General features: G+C 45.4%; 1 protein-coding gene and 1 long non-coding RNA gene across 2 annotated transcripts in view; one reads left to right on the forward strand and one right to left on the reverse strand.

The window, feature by feature from the left end:
* LOC144121032 (uncharacterized) overlaps positions 1-22,072 on the reverse strand; it is a 137,187-nt gene that overhangs the window by 22,869 nt on the left and 92,246 nt on the right. The window lies entirely within an intron of this gene.
* On the forward strand, positions 528-9,865 carry LOC144121027 (uncharacterized). The gene is made up of 3 exons (XM_077653933.1): positions 528-3,566; positions 5,296-5,389; positions 5,703-9,865. The coding sequence occupies exons 1-3, from the start codon at positions 3,414-3,416 to the stop codon at positions 6,695-6,697; spliced, it is 1,242 nt and encodes a 413-aa protein (XP_077510059.1). The 5' UTR covers positions 528-3,413; the 3' UTR covers positions 6,698-9,865.

A 22,072-nucleotide genomic window follows, 5' to 3' on the forward strand; every position in this document is an offset into this window, starting at 1 on the left:
AACTATTTCACAGCAAGGCACTGATGTTATTTTGCCTAAAGCGTCAGTGTATTATGTGTCACCCTCTGTGTACAGGAAACGTAACAGTGTTGTTATTGTAAAGCATGCATCAAAAATACCATGCGGTAAATACTGCCATTTAGCTAGCTCTACCAACAATGCGCTCTGAATGTCTCGTGCTGTGCTGTGAAAACGTACTGGCAACTGAGGCAGCCCTGATGCTTCCTGCATGCTGCAGTGCCAGCCGCCACTACCTGTCACACACAAAAAAGCCATGCTAATCCTTGTTGCAAGTTTTTTTAAAGTGATCATGAGGTGAATACATGCAACATCTCTCTCAAAACAAAAAGGAACGAGACACTTCAATCTTGAACCTAATTGAACTGCCATTTTGCTAGCTGTACCAACAATGCGCTGTGAATGTCTCGTGCTGGGCTGTGAAAACGTACTGGCAACCGAGGCAGCCCTGATGCTTCCTGCATGCTGCAACCCTAATTGAACTGCCATTTTGCTAGCTGTACCAACAATGCGCTGTGAATGTCTCGTGCTGGGCTGTGAAAACGTACTGGCAACCGAGGCAGCCCTGATGCTTCCTGCATGCTGCAGTTCCAGCCGCCGCTACCTGTCACACACAAAAAAGCCATGCTAATCCTTGTTGCAAGTTTTTTTAAAGTGATCATGAGGTGAATACATACATGCAACATCTCTCTCAAAACAGAGAGGCACGAGACACTTCAATTTGGAACCTAAATGAACCGCCATTTAGCTAGCTGTACCAACAATGAGCTGTGAATGTCTCGTGCTGGGCTCTGAAAACGTACTGGCAACCGAGGCAGCCCTGATGCTTCCTGCATGCTGTAGTTCCAGCCGCCGCTACCTGTCACACACAAAAAAGCCATGCTAATCCTTGTTGCAAGTTTTTTTAAAGTGATCATGAGGTGAATACATACATGCAACATCTCTCTCAAGACAGAAAGGCACGAGACACTTCAATTTTGAACCTAAATGAACCGCCATTTAGCTAGCTGTACCAACAATGAGCTGTGAATGTCTCGTGCTGGGCTCTGAAAACGTACTGGCAACCGAGGCAGCCCTGATGCTTCCTGCATGCTGCAGAGCCTGCCATCACTGCCTGTTAAAGAAAGACAAAAGCCATGCTAGTGCTGGAATAGACATGTTTACATCAAGGCACCACCAAACAGTTTGCAGACCTTCATCTCTCTCAAGAGGCGAGCAAATGACTGCAATATATGCCTGCTATTCAACGTCTACTAGGAGAATTAGTTTTCTTTCATTATTCTGTACACTTAATAAATTGCAACTCCTCAATGATCTTTGTAAAACAGTACAGAAAGCACAAAAAGACAAGCTGCAAAATATTTCATATGGACAGGAAATGTTGCCATTGTTAACTTTTCTGTGCCAGCAATACAAAACACAGCCAGCACATTTCTTACATATGAGATCAAAAGACAGGTATAACGATATGATTCAACCAATGTTCAGCTTGAGGCAATGTAACTTGTCAGGGCATTTCGAACTGCAACACCTGATGGCTCAGCCCGGTTGCTTGTGCAGGACGGCTGAGGCCGCCCCTGGTCTCGAGCTCGCATCTCATCAAACCAACTTGAATCGCAGCAGTCAGACATCTCCTCACAGATATTGTGTACCACACAACATGCGCGGATTGCACAGTTGGCATTGGTTATCTCACACTCGAGTCCTTTCAACAAAATACGAAAACGTGCCTTTAGTCGCCCGAATGCATTCTCAACAATGCGTCTAGCTCTGCACAGGTGGTAATTAAACAATGCAGTAGGTGAGCCTGGTGGTCCTGCATTTGGGAATGGCTTCATGACATGGCTAAAAAGGGCAAATGCTTGATCAGCAAGCAAAACGGGTTCCACCGTCACTCCTGCCATAATTTTTTCTTCAACTTGGAACAGAGGACCGGCCAGTATACTTGGCAGACTAGAGCTTTCAAATACGCCAGCGTCGTGATTTCGTCCAGGAGACCCGACATTTGTGTATAAAAACCTGTAGCGATGGTCGGCGATAGCCAAAAGAATCGTGCTGTACCACCCCTTATAGTTTATGTAGTCCGTGGCATGCTCTTCTGATGCACACACCTCAATGTGACAGCCGTTGAGTGCTTCCACGCCTTGCGGAAATCCAGTGACGGCAGTAAACTGGCGAAGGTGCTCCGCCAACTCATTTTGCCTAGGGAATCTGATGAACTTTGGCCCCAGTTCACGCACAACGACGGCGCAAAATTCCCAGAAAATAGTGTTGACCGTCGACCGGCCTAAGCCAAAAGCATTGGCTATCGTTCGTTCTTCTGCAGATGACGCCAGGCGATACAAGCCTACAGCCGCACGCTTATCCAGGGGAACTGCCCGCCGCATGACCGTATCTTGCCGCTGCATACATTCGCACACACTGAGGATATACCTAAATGTGCTGCGGGTCACTCTGAAGTGCGCCCTAAATTCACTGTCCGGCAGGTGTGGCACCGTTGTTTCGTACCACGACTGTCCTCGCGGATATGCCCATAATCGGCGCTTGCTGGAGCAGAGCCGCAGTTATTGCCACGATCAGGCGACACATTCTCTCAGCACGTTGTCGCTCCTCTTCTGCAGCGTCGATGTCTGCAAGAATACGCAGCTGCTGAATACGACGTTGATGAAGAGCTGCTTGATGCACGGCAAACATTGCCCAGAATTCATCGTCATCGTCGTCGTCTCGATTTTCCGCAATGCAATCACGCTGCTCCATGCTGTCAAGCAACTGCCCGCTGAAAGGTGCCGTAGCGCAGTTCACCAACCTGGTTACCAGTGCGCTCCTCACTCCTCGAAACGGCACACACACGAGTAGTGGTCCCAAAGACAGCGAATATTTCTAGTTCACTAGTTCTAAACTAGACCGCCGTACTTAAACCCCCGCCTGCGAACAAACCATCAACAAACTCCGGCTAACCGCGGCTACAAACTTGGCTACGTAGCCAACAACGACCACTGTTGAAAAGCTGCCTCCAATTTTCCCTAAAGCTAGGAAACAAACAAGTGAAGTGTACTCCAAATAAAATGAATATAATTATTAAGAAAATATTAGTTATTTCCCAGCCATAAATAATTATATTTTATTAGTGATAAGTTGTTAAAATTGTTCAACAGGTGTTTAAGTCAATACCACGTCATCGTCTTCGCTGATGTGTGTGAGAATAGGGTGCCTCGATGCGCGCGCGCCCTCTAAAGTGAGGTCCCCCTTTGGGAGGGCGAGTGCCGCCTCCTCGGCCGGGACGGTCCACCTGCGGCCATTTTCATGCCCTTTCTCGCGGCGGCGCGGCGGCCGTAACACGTGCGTTCGCTCTGTCGCCTTTTCTCTTGGTGCTGACCGGTGGCGCACATCGAAAAATGCCGGGTTGTTGTGTGCCGCAGTGCACCAACCACTCCAGAAAGGGATGGAGAATGTTTCAGTTCCCGAGGGACCCCAAGAGAAGGCTGCTTTGGACAGTAAAGACCAAGCGCGACAAGTGGCAGCCGACAAACACATCGTGCATCTGCAGCGTGAGTAAAACTTTCCTTCGTATGCCAAAGGATTCGCATGTGCGTGCCGTTGAGGTACGCGATTCATTTTTATTGAGAGAACGTGTGGAAGGTCTGAACAGGGACATGTAAATATGATCGATCTGAAATTAAGTGCCGCTGAGGATTAGCAACTTCGTGCACAGGGATTGTGTGGCAAATGTTGGGAGCAAATTAGATTGCTCACAGAACGAGTATCGCTGCCCGGAAAGTTCCGCACCTTTTAAGAAAACAAAAATGCCCGCGTTCACTTGACGAGAGACTGAAAAAAGAAAAAAAAAGTAGGCGCTGTTCGAGTATTTTCCTTCGAATGAGACTTTCTCGCTGAAAAAAAGCTTGAGGCTTTTTTTGGTGCGCCTGCTCTTCTGACTCACTGACTGCATTTTAACTTGAAACAATGAACATGAAATCTCTTCGCAATGGCGCACACAATTCCCCTTCATAGTAAAATAAAGGAAAAGTGCAGTCTATTTCGATTATGTGGGCTCCTAAGCAATCATTATGTTGTGTAAAGGCAAGAGCGTTACTTGTTGCTGAGTGTAGGGCTGCGGCGAAATACTACTGCAATGTGTAGTGCGGCTATGTAATTTTTGCGAGGCTCCGAAAGTTGCTTATTATGAGGTCGCGACAAAGCGAGACGACAAATCGGTCATATTGCGATCTCTCAGCTGGGTTTTATTTGCGGAGTTCTCACCAAGCCCTGCCGCCTACGGCCACGCTTTGCTGTCTCGAGTGGTGATGTGGACGCGAGTGATTGAACCTCAGACGGTGAAGACGGCATAGCACCGCAACCTCGCTCTCCGAAAACTGAAGGCCAGCTGATGTTGACCGCGGGATTTTCCTTTTAATGCACTCGGTAGCTGCAGAAATATTCCGCTGTCTGCTCGCTCCTTCCTTCCCAAGAAAGCTATGCTCGATCCCAAGAAAGCTATGCACCAACTCGCCCAGCAAGAAGTCCTTCTACATTCCTTCACCACGCCGACAGGTTTAAACTTGTGCATTGTCCCCCCCGCGGTGACAATACACTCGTCATAACCCCCCCCGCCCCCCCGGGTTAATTACGGGGGGGGGGGGTGCTTGCCACGCATTCCTGCCACGGCAACGGCGGGCTTTTCGCACAACGAGCCAAGGAATGCGAGGGCAGAACGTTTAGCGACAGCCGTAACAGTGTACCAACTGCAGCTCACATCACTGATGCCACCTAATTGATTTCATTGCTCGGTATAAGATGCTTGTTACAAATAAAATTAGTGGTACTGTCCTAAAAATTTTATAACAGCTGAGAAAAAGTGAATTTGTTCGATTAGTAATGCATGCGAAAATAAAGCTTCACTTTTTCAGTGCATTCTGCATAGGCTTTTCTTGGTACCTGCTATCACTTATTTCGCACCCTGTCCTTGAGCACATGCACCCCCTCGTCTCTATGACCTGCATTGTTTGCTGCGAGCACATATTCATGATGACTGGAATTTTTGTTCGCACGTTGCTATATTAATTATCTATACTTGGGGTCTGTAAATAAAATCTCGCTCTGGGTGCTCTACGGATGCTCTCCGTCAAGCAAGTGTAAAACAAAGTTTCATTTATGACACACTTGGTTATACCACACAGTTTTGGACATACCAGTTATATGATATACTTGGTTTTGTCTATATCATCTACAGTGAAACAAAAATGCTTATGTGCCTCAACCTTACACATTCATTTGCAGGCTCACTTTGAACCAAGCAGCTTTGAACAGTATCGTTCAGATGGATGGAAAAAGCTGAAGCCGAATGCAGTTCCAACTCTTTTTTCATTCAAACGTAAGTTGTTATTTCTAAAGTCCGGATAAGTATTATATAGCTATTGTTACCTGCATTGCTTACGAGCCGTCTCGGGAACATGCTTGTGGATAGCATTAAATAAAAAAAAACATTTTTAACCTTCTGGAAATGTCGGGTTCGTGCACGTTAGCGTACAACATTAACATGCTTGCTCCAGTTTATGTGCGTTCTCAAGAGTACACTGTAGAAAAGATGTGATCCTTGGTCCCATCTTGCTTGTTGTAGAAAAGAATGTACTAGCTCGTCAGGTCGAATAAACCGATCTTAAAGTGCATATTTTTTTATGTTGCAGCTTTACCTAAGGAGCGAAAAGCACCGAAGGAGAGAGCGGCTTCAGAGATCTCGCTCTCAAATGGTAAATCAGATGCGACCCCCGTGGAAGCAAGCAGTTCGTCATGTGAAGGAATAACGCTCTCTGAGACCACGGAGCAGTCTCAATTCAGACCTCCGCTTCAGGAAGATACATCCGAAATGGACTCGTTCCAGGTCAGCAATGTCATTGCTGAGTGTCAACAGCAGGTTCAGGATGCAGACAGGAGAGAGCAAGCCGGCGAACCTAGTGGGACCCAGACTGCTTCCTCGTATTCTGCAGAGCTGAAGAAGCAGCTAGCGGACATCACGAGGAAATACACAGACCTTCAGGACCATCATGCTGCCGCCAGAAACAGTATTAAGGGCCTCAAAAATCAAGTTCAGAGGCTTGAAAGCGAAATCAGGAATTTTTCAAAAAATGTCAAGTTCCTGAATGAAGATCAGCTCCGTGCTCTGTCTAGGAGCAACAACCGGGGCAATTCCTGGACGCCTGAAACGGTCAAGCAAGGCCTTCAAATTAAGTTCGCTTCCGGGACAACTGGATATGAAACGCTCAGAAAGCTGGTATATCCCCTTCCGTCAAACAGGACACTGACTCGCAGGCTCGAAGGTTTGAAGTTCCTTCCGGGGATACTTCACGAGGTGATTGACGTCATGCGGTGCAAGGCAATGGCCATGGAGGAGGTGGAGAAAGATTGCATCCTTTTTTTGGATGAAATGGAGATTTCAAGTAGATATGAGTTGGACCGTGCTGAAGATGCGCTCCTTGGAGGAAAGACGCTACCGCCAAAGCCTGACGAGCCTGCCAATCACGCGTTAGTGTTCATGCTAGGCGGTTTAAATCAGAGGTGGAAACAGGTGATCGCTTATGAATTCACCGGACATCACGTAGAGGGCTCTGTGCTCAAGCACTATACTATGTCCTTGAGCTTGTTCAATTATGCAGCCAGGTGTCCCTCAGAGTTCGTGTTGTGACATCTTATATGGGTGCGTCAAATCGAGCGATGTGGCGAGACTGGCTTTTCAAGCCACAGGAACTCCTCAACTGTGTGCTCTATACCACACCCATGTTTGGATGGAAAACAACTGTTTTTCACGGCTGACCCTGCACACGTTCTCAAAAATCTCAGAGGACAGTTACTAAGTTCATCAGTTTTTACGTTGAGTGACGCCACTGTAAAGGAGAACAACCTGCCATCATCGGAGGTCAAACTCGAGCATGTTCAGGCTGTGCTCGACTATGATGCAGAGCACGAGCTCAAGGTAGCGCCCAACCTATGCGAGGTGCACACTAGCAGTGGCCATTTCACGAAAATGAAAGTTGGTGTTGCCGTTCAGTTTTTCCGCGAAGCACCAGCTGCTATTCGGTTTTTAATAAGAGCATCTGTAATTGAAGAAGAAGCTGAAACCACTGCATGGTTTTTGGAGCTCATTTTAAAATGGTATTCTCTAATGTCGTCTCGCAACCCAACAATGGCCTTAAGTCGCAGGAGTATGGCCAAGTATTATGCCGCCCTAGGCACGTTGCACACGGCAATGGAGACCATTAGAAGTACGAAAATGGGGTCCACATCACTGTGGAAACCATGCCAAGCTGGCCTTCTCATTGCAACAACCGTTGTCATCCACCTCCAAGAAGTGTTGCTGGGAAATGAGGGGTACGATTTTTTCTTACCAGCAGACTCTTACAGGATTGTCTGGAGAACCTCTTTTCGGTGGTTCGACTAAGAAAACCTGTGCCCAGTGCGTACGATATGAAATGCGCTCTGAGGCTTGTGAGCGTGAGCCAGTTTTTATTTACCCCACGGACGACGAGCTACGATCTCGATGACCGTGAATATCTGGTAGACCTTCTCTCCCAGGCAAAGAAAGAAAGGACAGAAGTGGAAGCTGATGAGATAAATGACTCAGAAATTCTGTTCATTGAAGAACTGTCCACAACAGAGTGCAGCATTCTACACTACATAGGAGGTTTCATTTTGAAAGGAATCTTGCCGTCTGTCAGCTGCCAGCAATGCAAGGATGCCCTACTGGGATGTGCTAGTGACGAACATGCCTCTCTGACTGCTCTGAAGGAATATGTGTCAGAAGGTGACAACCTAATTTATCCCAGTGATGATGTGATGCACATGCTCAAAATCTACGAGGAGCACTTTGTAGGGATAAACTCATGGTGCACAGGCAAACTAGTGACAATGAAGTCACCTGTCCGCTCACTTACAGCATGCCTAGGAAAGGTCTGCTGCAAGCAAGCATACCGACCGTGCTTGAAGCTGTGCGCAAGCCATGATGAAGAAATATGGAAAACGCTGACCGACAGGTACGCAAGATTGAGACTGCGCATCTTCCTCCGACACCTTCAGAAAGCTCGTCTCAATGGTCACGCAAGCAAGACGTGTGCGGGAGTTAATTTAACCTAAGCTTCTATTAGCAGAGTTCCTATTTTTACACCTAATAAGTGTCCTAAATTGCACTGACTCCAGGTTCTGAAGACAAGGATAATCTGTGCAAACATGCCTTCAAAGTACCCTGAAATATTTTTTTCGGGGCAAATAAACAACTTTCATGGTTTTAAACAATATTAATGATTGTTTGTTTTCAACTAACCTCTGATCGCGGCAATAGATTGTTATTTTGTCTTTAAAACACTGTCTTAAGTGCGCGTTGAATACACTAATGCAGTCGACTCTCATTGGTTTGACCTATTAATGACCTCAAAATTTCGATTCCATTCGAGTATAAACGGATGTATTTTCACTGCGACTAATAACTTTCCTCATCATTTGACCAATATACAGTGGTCCCGCCAAGTTCGAATGGCCGACTACACACGTATAAAAATGCCTGGAGATATTTGGGGTTTTCAGTGCACAATGCATGCATGCGCGGCTCAGGTACTGCGATATTCGGTTCATGTACGTGTGGCGAATGCGCTGGCTTTTATTTCTTAGGACAAGGTACGTAAAGCACATTAATCTTTTTTCTTCTACAAAAAAACCATCATTCTAGGTTGACAATAAATGTGAATAAGGCAACTGGAGCGTTCTTAATTAGTTACACAATTGAGTAATTGAATGCAATCTACCTGCTTATGATATTGCTGTTATTAATTTATTTTAATCCTGCAGTTAGGTTCCTAGTGCGCTCTATGAACTCTTTCCAATCTAGCACCCAAGTCTCCGTGTGCTAGGAGAAACGACCGTCCAAATCTTAAAATATTTGGACAGTTGCCCCTTACAAGCCTGTTCTGTTGACACTTCATTAGAAAAGGCGTGAAACGCAGTTGTATTGTCTTTTGGTCGCGAAGACAAGTGCGCTTTTGCAGCGGCAAGTGCAAAAAGCCTGTTGGCGCACGCCCCGCGCCTCTGAAGTGGGCATGGCAATGGCAGCCGCCGTAGCAGACGACGCAGTTGTCTTCACCCTCAGCGGAGCGCGCGCGCATCGAGGCACCCTATGTGAGAACGTGTAGCAGCGCCACAGTTCGGTTTAAGGCAACTGCGGTTACGTCGGGTAACTGCGGTTAAGGCTGCCCGTGTGACAATGCACCCTTAACCATGAAGTAAACTGCGGTTACCCTTAACTATAGTTAGCCGCACTCACACGGAAAGCCAAACTGTAGTTACGCCACTGACCGTAGTTACCGTAAACCGAGCTGGCTAACCTCCGTTTGCGCTTAACCGACAAAATGGCGGCGTCCGCGGAAGGCATGGAGGCAGCAGCAGCAGTGTCGCAGGAATCGTCCTCCCAGAGGCGTGTCAACTGGCCTGATGTAACAACAGCGGCTTTGATTCGCATCTGGGAGGACCAGCTACCCGCTCTGCGGGGAAATACGCGCAATGCGCGTATATACGCTGCCATGGCGGCGGAGCTGAACGCCGTGCAAGGCCCCTACACTGCAAAGCAGGTCAAGCAAAAAATGGATAATCTGAACAAAAAATACCGGTAAGTGCTATCTTTACTCTCATTGCATTTCTCACCTAGCGCTGTTTTTATGGCGCAACGTCAGCCCCACGTGTGCGGCAGCAGTGTGCTGGTTCAGCAACGTGCAAACTTTTCGCCGTCGTCGCGTATTGTTTACCTCGCGAGCGCCCAAGATGTTTCAATTATGTATGTACTCATATAAGAACTGAATGAGTGCCTTGTGACAGGCGTATGTTACACAGCGCCAGTCCGTTTTTTTTTTTCTTCGTAAACTGCGTAGTTGTTGGCTTAACAAAAGATGACACATACCCACACTGAGGGATCGGCCAAGAATCGGGTGGCTATTCACCTGTACTGAGTTAATAAAAAAGAAAAGCACCTTTTCGTCTTCGTTTGTGTACGCGTGCATGCAAACTTTGTCTTTCTCATTTTCGCGGCAGCTGTTGTCGTTCAAAGCTTTTGTTTCAAACTGACAGAGCGCTGTACATAGTGACCTTGCCATACAGCCGCCAGCACACATGGCAGTACGCATGGTCAGTGTTGTGATCATTACTTATCTCCTATTTAAATTGCACTGATTGATTGGCAGGCAAAATTCTCAGTCAATCAACTTCCGCTCAAGTGTAAGCATTGCGTGCAGAACCGAATACACATGCTTCAAAATTTCACTTTTTTTTTCTGAGTTAAGGTGTCTTTATAGAGTGCTCGGGTACTTCTGGCTACCAGCTAAGGTAACAGTTCAGCAAATTTCTTGATTTTCTGAAATATATAACTTTAGGCCTCACTGGCCTACTATGCAGATATTGCTAGAATGCTATCAGCTGAACCAATCACTTGAAAAGCTCCAACTGGTGCAGTTAAGTGACATTTCCACCAGTACGTGCCAGTTGGTACCTGCATATTGATGTAACATTTGTCTTAAGTGTGTGTGTTGGGTTTTATGGCACATAGGCAGCTAAGGCCATCATGCGCCAAACTCAAGGTGTAGAATTGGCTTTCTGTAGAATGTTTACGAATATCAAAAAATGCCGATGGCGTAGATGACCTAAAAACATTGTGCTGCCTAGTAAAAGAAGAGAAGAAATTTGGAAATCGCTAATGGTAAAAGCCTTAAAGAAGGTCAGGCAGCCTTAGCGGCTATCCTTGGCTAGGCAAGGATCCTGAGGCTCCCAACCAATCAAATAAAAAGCCTCAGCCTACTTCTCAGGAATGAGAAAGTGGCTGAGGTGTATCATGTAATAAAGGGAACCAGTGGTTCAAAAATTACAGTTTTTCGAGGACGCCCGCTGCTTTTAAAAAGCTAAAAACGGAGGGTATGTTAACAACGGCATTATCAGCTAAGAGCAATGTTGGGTGAAAAGGAATGTATTCATGATAAAATTGAGTGAAGTACTTTTTTCTTAGTTTTTCTAGTTTCACACATGAGAATAGAATGTGGTTAACAGTAAGTTCTTCTCCGCATTCCTCGCAACCAGGTTTATCTTGTTTTGTTAGCAGGAAGTTGTGCGTGAGGTGCGTGTGGCCTATTCGCAGACGGCATAAAACCACTTCTTTAAAACATTCCTGGTGCACACATGACTTAAATTCACCCAAAACTGGTTTTACAAAGTGCAGTTTATTATTCACTTCGCTGTTCCAACGCGACTGCCATTTTTGTCTTAATTTCTGTTGAACTAATTTCATGCAGTCATTAAAGGGTATATCTACTTTTTTTATTTCCTTGCCCCGAGCTTGAGCGGCACACAAATCTGCTCTCATTTCCTTTTATTCCGACGTGGCTCGGGACCCAGCAGAGTTTAATGTTTTGTCCTCGAGCTGTTGCTGTTACAATGTTGTGTATGATGTCCCCAAGTATGGGAGTGGTTGCGTTTCTAGAGTGGAGGGCTGTAAGTACACTTAAAGAGTCTGTGTAAATAATAGTGTTTTTGAGGTTCTCATTTAATATTTTTTTTGTTGCCACACATACTGCGTAACATTCTGCGCTGAAGATGGATGCGCACTGTGGAAGTCGCATTGCTGTCTCCGAATTTCCTCGCACCACTGCGCTTCCTACGTACACATTCGTTTTTGAACCGTCAGTGTAAAAGTCCGTAAAACTACAGTATTTTTCTTCGAGTGCAAGGAATTCCTGTACTATATGTTGTTTTGGAGTTTGTTTTTTTTGGAACTGCGTAAGGGTAAAATCACAGATTGCCGGAAAATTGTGCCATGGAGGCAGTGGAGCTCGTCTTCGAGCAATGGCAGGTAATGTGTCCAGTACTCCGAGGTTTTGACACATCTCTTCAAAACGCAGGAGGAGTGGCCTGATAGCTTGTGGTTTGTTGTTAAAAAGTGTTCTTGATGGGCACTTTGTGACTATGGGGTAACATAGGTGTTTGGGAAGCGAACAGATTTTTAAAACGTACGAGCACGTGAGCATGGTTCTTCGGTCCTCGAGTGACGGTTCGTTGGTTTCTACATAAAGACTGTTAATGGGTGATGTCCTGTAAGCACCAGTGGAGAGACGCAAACCCAAGTTATGCACTGTATCTAGTCGTTTAAGGTATGATGGTCTCGCTGACCCATACACTATACATCCATAATCAAGGGTAGAGCGTACTACAGAGCGGTAAATTTTTAGAAGGCATGTCCTGTCGGCACCCCAATGTTTTCGTGACAGTACTTTGAGTATGTTGAGGGATCGGGAGGCTTTCTTTTTCAGCGCATTTATATGAGGCAGAAAAGTGAGCTTTTTGTCAAAGGTTACGCCTAGGAATTTGTGCTCATTTTTCACCGGTAGCTGTGTTTTGTTCAGGTGTATAAATGGGTCAGCCTGTAAGCCTCGCTTAATAGAGAAAAGAATGGCCACGGTTTTCTGTGTGGAAAACCGGAAACCGTTCTCGTCTGCCCAGGTCACCAGTTTATCCATTGTCAGCTGTATTTGTCTCTCGCATGTTACCAGGTTTGAGGATGTGCAGGCTATTTGCAGATCGTCAACATAGACGGAATACATAATGGCCTTCGGTATTACTTTGGCTATGGAATTTACTTTAATAACAAACAATGTCGTGCTCAAAATACACCCCTGAGGAACTCCGTTCTCTTGAACGAAGCCCCTGGACACGGTTGATCCTAGGCGCACTTGAAATGAGCGGTCGGAAAGGAAGTCCTTCAGGCAGTTCAACATCCTGCCACGGATGCCAAGATCTGCTAAGTCACGAAGGATGCCGAACCTCCAGGTGGTGTCGTATGCTTTCTCGAGGTCAAAAAAGACGGCAAGACAGTGCTGTCTGTGTATAAAAGCCTCTCGGACAGTATTTTCCAGGCGAGTTAAGTGGTCTGTTGTTGAGCATGCTTTCTTAAAACCGCACTGATGGATGTCAATAAGCTCAAGAGATTCAATCAGAAAAGTTAGTCTTTTATTCAGCACACTTTCGAATGATTTGGCAAGGCAGCTGGTAAGGGCTATCGGCCTGTAACTAGTAGGGGATGTTGGTTGTTTTCCGGATTTCAGGAATGGTACAATAACTGCTTTCTTCCAGGCTTTCGGCAATCTTCCGAGCACCCACACTTGGTTAAAAAACTTCAAGAGCGCCTCCACAGATGGCTGGGAAAGATGTGCTAGCATTTCGTAATGTATATTGTCAGGGCCAGGTGCCGTCTTTTTTCCGGCCGAGAGAACTTCGTTTATTTCTTGGAGTGTTATTAAACCATTGTACGGTTCTTTTGTGCAGCCCGTTGTTGGAAGTCTATGTTTCTCCACTGCATGTTTATGCTTTAAAAATGTTTGTGTAGTGTGAAGAACTAGAAATGTTTGAGAAATGTTCTCCCAAGATGTTTGCCTGTTCCTCTATATTTGTCTGTGTACCTGGAGCTGTTAAGAAAGGAATTGTGTAAGGAGAAAAGCTTCTGTTAAACTTGTGGACTTGTTCCCACATTTTTTTGGACGTAACTGAACTATTTATGCATGATACGTAGCTTCTCCATGATGTTCTTTCGGCATTTCGGCGGATGTACCGAGCTTTTGCTCTCGTCTTTTTAAAGTTGATGAGGTTATCTTGAGTTGGGTATCTTCGAAAAACTCCCCAAGCTTTATTTTGCTTTTTTGCTTCCCGGCATTCCTGCGTGTACCATACCTTGTTGTTTTGTCGTACTATTCCTGACGATTGCGGAATAGCTTGGCACGCAGCATCAATAATGCAGCTTGTAAAAATTTCATTTAGTTCGTCAACGTTAAGACTGCTTGAAAATAATTTCTCCAGGTTAGCCTTTTCTCTAAATAGTTGCCAGTCGGCTAGGTGTAGTTTCCAACGGCGTGGTTTACTAGGGATGACTGATGGTGGCGATGAAAAGTTAATCACTACCGGAAGATGATCGCTTCCGTACGGGTTATCGAGAACATCCCACTTAAAATCGGTAAAAACGGAAGAAGAGCTAAAAGATAAATCTATGCAACTCATTTTTCCTGAGGCTGGAGAGCAATATGTGGGTTTGCCTGTAAAATCTTCTAATATACGGCCCCTAGTGTCTGTCTGTTCACTCCCCCAGAAAGGGGAGTGTGCATTAAAATCCCCAACTACCAGATATGGCTCTGGTAGCTGATTAAAAAGTGATTCTAGGTCATGAAGTGTTACTGTGAGGTGTGGCTGAAGGTATACTGAACATATGTTAATTGTTTTAAAGCTAATGACGGTGACTGCAATGGCTTCATAATTCGTCTGCAGCTGGATTTCACGTGTTGCAACACCGCTCTTAACAACGACAGCAACACCTCCAGAGAGCCTATCTGCCTGCTCACGGTCACGGCGAAAGACTTTATAATTCTTAAAAATATTTTTTTGTAAAGGTCCCAAATTGGTCTTCTGAAGGCACAGTGCTACAGGAGACATAGAGCGTAGGAGATCTGTTGCATCGCTGTAGTTATTTAAAATTCCACGGCAGTTCCAGTGGATAAGGAACGCCATGATTATTTTAAGGAGGAGTGTTTTGAGGCCTCAGGTCCCTCCTTGTTGAGGGCCTGTTATCGTGGTTTTTTCTTTTTTCCGGTCAAGAGAGCCCCGTCGCCGTTGCGACCGACGCGAGCTTTGACTTGTATCCATCGCTTCCATGGAGGCGCTGGAGTTCCGCGGGGAACCCGCGGGCAGGGGGGTGGTAGACTTCTCCCGAACGGGGGAAGCCTTGCGGGCTGCCGACTTGGAGGACGGCCGGCCCGTTGTTGGGGGTGGCATAGCAGCTCTCGCTGCATCTGCCAGGGGCGCGGATGGCCCTGCCTCAGCCTCACTAGGTGTGAACTGGGCAGGTGCCTGAGACCGGTGTGATGCGCCGCGCCCGCGCACCACATCGGCGAAGTTTGTGTGGGGTGTTAAGGAGAAAGTGCCTTGCGACATTGCATAACGCTTTCTTGCCTCTTTAAAAGTGATATTATCTTTTGTCTTTATTGTAATGATTTCCTTTTCTTTTTTCCAGGCAGGACAAGACCTTGAGTAAGCAGCGTGCTCGCCTTCGCAGTTTGCACAGCGTGGCGCGGCGTCGCAGCCGTCTGATTGGTGGTCATTGGAGGCACATTTAGCACAAGTGTTGCGGCCGCGGCAGCTCTGGGAGCCGTGACCGAACTTCTGGCATTTGAAACAGCGTCTAGGGTTGGAGATATAAGGGCGAACGGAGATTTTTGCATAGCCTACCTCGATTGACTCGGGTAGGGTGCATGAGGCAAACGTCAGGACCAGGTGTTTTGTCGGAATCTCTTTGTTGTCTTTGCGGATTGTAATTCTGTGGACGTTGGTAACATTCTGAGGGTTCAGTCCTTCAAGCATCTCTTCCTCTGTTAGGTGCAGGAAATCATTATCTGAGATGACACCACGTACTGTGTTCAATGATCTGTGCGGTGTAACAGAGACAGGAATATCGCCAAAAGTTTCAATGTTTGCAAGCTTTGAAATCTGAGTTACGTCGAGCAGTTCGAGGAGGAGGTCACCACAAGCCAACTTTGTGACTTTGTACTGAGGGCCCAGGGATTCTGTAAGAACTCTTGAAACAAGGAACGGGGATATTTGTCTGGCTGGCTTTTCTGTTTCTTTACTGTGGACGATGTGGTACTTAGGGAAAGTTGTCTTCTTTTTGTTGAAAAACTGGGATGTGACATCGGTCCGCCCCCTTTTCAGAGGGCGATCATTATTAAGCAGGGAGGAAGCCATAAAAAATTTTGTTCTTCGGCCTTGGTGCCAGCCGCCCACCATGGAGCCCAACTAGGGGACAGGACAGGAACTTGAAAACAAGTCCTGCCCACGCCAGCTGTACACCATTGCTATAACCGAATATGACGAAACCCAGGATAGTTCGCCACACAGGGTTAACCCTAGCCGCCAGGAAAAAGGAAAAAACCAAGGAAGGAGGAGGAGACAGGAGAGTTGTAAGAAAGATGATAGGAAAGTAAAAAATGGAGGGGAGGATAAGGAAAAGACGACTGCCGATTTCCCCCGGTCGGGTCAGGCCGGAGGTGCCGTCTACAGGAAGCTGGGGCCAAAGTGGTGTGTTGCCTCCGCCGAGGGGCCTTAAGGGTCCAAACGCTCGGCATCGGCTCAACCACCAGGATCCCCTTTTCCCCGGACACGGCGATGCCACGCACGGCGAGGCGCGGGTGCTCGGGTCCGTGGTGATGCACAGTTCACCATCATCCCCTTGCGGGGATGTCCCTGCGGATGCTCGGGACATTTGTCTTAAGTACCAGTGTTCACAGGAAGTTTGATGGCCTAAAGAGATCACCAAGAGCACATTTATTATTGAAATCATTTCTATCTTTCCAGGCAGCTGAGACGAACTGGAACTGCAACTGGCTCTCCTGGTGTCCCGTGGCAGTTCTACTGGCAGCTGCACAGTTTCCTCGGCAGCCTACCCATCAATGATGATGGGCAGGTCAAGGAAAGTTTGGAGGTAATTTACAATTTCAAACATTACCCATTATTAGACCGCTCAGTCACTGTGGAATTCCATCACTATGAATTTTTTAAATGTACAGAATACTGCACAAGGCACGCCGGCTGCGGATACTAGAGAACTGAGTAGAAAAGGGAGGGAAGAGGTTGCACAGAAAAAAAAAGACACTTGTACAACCATGGTTGTTAGGCAAGCGCAAACAAAAGGTTCTTAACCCACAGCAGTTCAATCCAAAGTGTCATACTGCTATCTACTTTGGTTCATTGGTTTGGCCTCTTGCCAAGGTTATATACCAAGTTGTACGTAGTTGATTACTTGTAATCTGTTACTTGTAATTGAATACATTTTATGTAATTTTGTAATCAATTACTTTTTCAGACTAACATTATGGGTTATACAGTTATCCTTTATTTTTATAGCATTGTTTATTGCCTCTGGGCATAAGGAGAGTTGGGAAGAAAAGAGAAAGGATATAAGAGGCGAAATTGAGGTCACGTCCCAGTTACGGCAGGAGTGAGGGCAACCCCTACCCGGATCCTCCGGAGCACAATCTCCTTTGCACGGGTAAGACCGTGGGGCGGAGGGTTATCGCACTCTGAGGGACGAGAGCACGTGTGTGGCGCCGGAGGTGTTCTTTGTGAGGAGGGTAGCATCATCTATACTGAGGAATTGAGGCATTGATGTGGGTAGGGTCGGCAAGCAGGTTGCAGAATCTGCAGAGCTTTGTGAATTGATTAGGTCACGTGGGACCCACTCAATTCGAATGGCTTGCGGGATGCAAGCCACCAGGCAATGTATATTCTGGCAGATTTCTGGGCTGCGGCTGACACGTCGGAGTAGACGTATTGCTTGAAGGGCGTCAGTGCGGATGATAATGTGGGCTGTAGGGAAGCAAGGTAACTGCAGCTACAGAGGGAAGCGAGTCTTGTATAGCAACCAGCTCAACACAGAAGGAAGAAGGTTCCGCGAATCGAAACCTGACCGTCTTGTCAAGTGCAGGCTTGCAGGGACAGTAAACTGCAGTTGTTGTTACACAGCCCTGGATACTGACATCAACATATATAATAATTGAGCCGCATTATTATAACATATATAATAATGTTAGCCGCTCAGTCGTGCGGCTAAAATACCTCTGTGAGCTTGCACAGTGTTGATTTTAGAGAAATAGGCCGGAAGTTGCCAAGATCTGTCGGTGGCTTCCCTGCTTTTGTAATTGGGATCACAGTGGCCATTTCCAGGTCTCAGAAACAGAGCCGTTTAGCCATACTGGGGCGGTAATTGACCACTGTAATCAGTTACATTTCAGATGGAGTTATTGTAATTGTAGTTGGTAACTTATTTTATGCAACGTGTACAAGACTGGTTATATATTACCAATGACACTATCGATGTCTCATTCATTTTAAACATGCTATTCATTATTGCTGTTCAGTGATTAGTTTTTGCTAGACTCTATAATTAAGTTCTTCAATAATATATCTATGCAGCTACTAGACTGTGCTAAGTTCTTCAATAATATATCTATGCAGTTATATGCAGATAAAAGATTTGAACTGTCCCTTTGTTCTATAGGATGGGGCAGCTGATGATTGCATACTATTACGGCAGCTTTGACCATTCACCTGGGAAGATGAAAAATGCAATATACTATGTTTGGTCGTGTGTGCAGCTGCCAGTCGTCAATGAGGTGCCAGGCACTGCCGAGGTACTGGCGTCAGGGGAAGACGAGCCCCTCGGAGACAGAGCGGACCCCCAACTGCTGAGCATGTCTCCCCTGGCTGTGCTACCCAGTACGAGTGGAACCATGGGCTGCAGCAACCGAGGTGGAACAAGTGGAGGCGGCAGAAGCCGACGCAAGCGGGATAGCAGTTCTGTTGTGCACCAGCTTCTTGCGCTTCATAAAGACGAAGCCACACAGGCGGTGAAAGCGGAGAAAAGGGCCCACAAATTTAGAAAGAAAATGCTTAGAATGACACAAGAGGGCAATGATATTAACGCCAGCTTGGTTCGGCTGTTAGACAAGTACATGAAATCAAAAGAGGATAAAGAAAATAATGACAGTTAATTCAATAAAACTTTTTGCTGGGCAAGTTGGTTCATTTTACTTGAAGGGATGCTTGTAGCGCGACAAAAAACAAACAAGGGACAGATGTCGAACGGGACAAGTGCTACTCTCAACTAGTTTTATTGAAAGATCAATTGCACTCATTTATACAATTTCCCTTTTCCTTCAAGAACACAATCACCAGAACTCATGCGAATGACACACAAATTTCACACACAGGCTATTTAAAAACTTATGCTCGTTAGAGTACATCTTTACCGAAGGGCTGGTGGTGCACTCCAACCCTTTCTTTTTGATATGGAACGCCTCTATCAGTTCCCGTGTTAGTGCAAGCATGAAAAATGCGTCGAGAATGGGAATGGAACGAATCCGGTAGTTCACCACAAGTCTTGCAAATGCTCGTCATTCCTAAAAAAGACAGGTCATTGGTCAAAGCAAATGCGCGCTAAAGCGGGAACTGATATAGGCGTTCCATATCAAAAAGAAAGGGCCGGACTGCATCAGCAGCCCTTAGGTGAAGATGTACTCTGACGAGTATGTTTTTAGATAGCCTGATCTGATGCAGGCGTGTGAAATTTGTGTGCCATTCGCATGAGCGTTCTGGTGATTGTGTTCTTGAACGAAAAAGGAAACTATGTAAATATGTTCGATCGATCTTTCAATTAAACTAGTTGAGAGTAGCGCTTGTCCCGTTCATCTGTGCCTTGTCTGCTTTTTGTCGCGCTACAAGCATCTCCTCAAGTAAAATGAACCAACTTGCCCAGCAAAAAGTTTTATTGAACTTCATTTCTAGTACAGTGGGCCCTTCTTTCGTGTTTTCCTCTCCATCGCAAGAGTCTGTGTTAATCACCCACATCACTTGGACGACATGCAAGGCAAGACGCTTGGCGTATTGCATAAGGAAAGGGCTGGTGCCGGTAGAGTTGGCTGCCGCCATAGACGTTAAGATCTCTACTATTCTATTCCCCACAAAGAACTGTTTACCTCTGTTCTTAAGTGCATTGAAGAGAAACCTAGTTTGGGGAGCTGCTCCAAAGACCAATCTTCAAAATATTTACCTCCTTCAGAAGAAGGCCTTAAGAATTATTTTTAACCAACCTTATGATTATCCTTCTGCAGCGCTTTTTCACAATAGTAACGTGCCGAGAATATTTAGTCTCTTTGATATACGCCTGTCCTTGCGCTACAAACAGGAAACTTAGGACAAAATTTCAACAATATCTCAAATCGCTAAGCTTGAGCTCCTTGTACCTACATACCCGCTACGCCATCTGCGGCACTACAACCTTAACATGCCACGAACTAACTACGGGATACAGATGCTTAGATATTATCTACCCGCACTACTCAACCGCCTCTTTGATGCAGGCATTGACATTAATAAATGCAGCAATGCTGACCTCTGGGCGTTCTTTCACTAAATAATTCTTTTTTTATGGTTTGTGGCTGTTACGTATATGGTCGAAATATGCAGGTTCGTTGAAGGCTTAGCGTAGCCCGACCGCACGCCAATCATGTTGTCTTCATTCATGTATGTTGAAAATTGTTCTTTCTTATACGTTGTCAATGTGTTCACTGCTGTGAAATTAAGTGCTATAATCTGTATATAGAATGTTTAAATCATGCTTCCAGTGCATGCTTTGAATTTTGTATATAACTTTTTCTTTATGTTATATTGCGCGCTTAGTTTGTGTTTCCACTATTCATTCATGGATTGTGAATTATGCCTTAGGTTTATGTACGCCTTTCTTGTTTGCATGTGACCAATGGTGCCACTGTTGCTGGATGTTGTGGGCCTTGGGAGCTTGTCAAGCTACGGCATTTTTTCCCGGGGCCCACTGCTCTGTAGCAAGAAGTAAATAAACTGAAACATAAAACCCTTGGTGTTTATTTCTCCTCTCATCTACAGTGGGACAGTCATGCAGACTACCTGCGAAAGCTTTCGGCTGTTACTGGAATATTGTCACATTGCCGAATGATCCTTCCTCAAACCGCTAAACTCCAAATATATCATGCCTTGTTTCTTCATATATAAATTATTGCATGTTAGTCTGGGGTACAACTAAAGCAAACAAAGTTCTACTTCTTCAGAAAAAGTAATCCTTCATGTAGCAAATATACAGCCAATGCACACAACTATGCATTCTTTACTGCATGTAACATGATACGAGTTCATCGTATATATAAATTTTGATTACTACAGGTTATGTATTTTTCTACATCTGGTGCTAAAAAGAAAGGGTCGGACTGCGTCAGCAGCCCTTCGGTGAAGATGTACTCTAACGAGTATAAGCTTTTAGATAGCCTGATCTGATGCAAGCGTGTGAAATTTGTGTGTCATTCGAATGAGTGTTCTGGTGATTGTGTTCTTGAAGGAAAAAAGAAATTGTATAAATGTGTGCCATCTTTCAATAAAACTAGTTGAGAGTAGCACTTGTCCCAATCGTCTTCTGTCCCTTGTCTGTTTTTTGTCGCGCTACAAGCATCCCCTCAAGTAAAATGACCAGTAAATGCAGTAAATATCATACATACTCGTATCATCAACTACCTTGACGATCGTAGCATTATCTTCGATCATCAGTGCTGTTTTCGCAAGGGCTACTCATGCGACACCCAACTTGCCGGTTTTATTTACGACACATGCACTGACTGACGCTGGTTTTCAAGTTGAAGCAATATTTTTCGATTTTTCTTAAGCATTTGATTGCATTCCTCACCAAAGGTTGGTAAACTTTCACAACCGAACATTCACCCTTATATTATTGCATGGTAGCAGATTTGCTCTCATCTAAAATCCAGTTCACAGCAGTTAACAACTCAAACTCATGTTTTGCTAATGTTACGTCTGGAAGGCAGTTTACTTTTCCTCATCTATACTAATGATTTACCTAGTTACGTGACGTCTATAATCAGGCTATTTGCTTATGATTGTGTGCTTTATCGAAGTATACCTGCAACGCTGACAACCAATTACTGAAGTCTGATCTAGAAGCAATAAGCACATGGTGTTCTAATTGGTTAATGCCATTCAATCTTTCCAAATCTAAGGTCATGTAATTCACCAACAAGCCACATGTTCCTACCACCTACTCTCTTCATAGCTATAGTGTAGAACTCGCCACACAAGTATCTTGGCGTGAACCTTCAGTCCAACTTATCATGGAATCATCACATTAATCTCACTCTTGCCTCCGCTAATCGTACTTTCGGACTTCTCAAACATAATTTGAGAGGCCACAACACATGTAAAAAAATCTTGCGCATACCACATTATTCAGTCCGAAGCGCTTCATACACGTCTGCCATTTGGGATCCTCATCAGACTTATATCATAAGTAACATCAAAGCCTTGCAAAACCGTGCTACGTGATTCATCTTTTCTGATTATTCATGTTACACCAGTGTCACCTCATTGAAGTTTACAGCTGAGTAAGAAAATTTCCTGCCTATCA

Source organism: Amblyomma americanum, chromosome 2 (assembly GCF_052857255.1).
Source record: "Amblyomma americanum isolate KBUSLIRL-KWMA chromosome 2, ASM5285725v1, whole genome shotgun sequence".
NCBI lineage: Eukaryota > Metazoa > Arthropoda > Arachnida > Ixodida > Ixodidae > Amblyomma > Amblyomma americanum.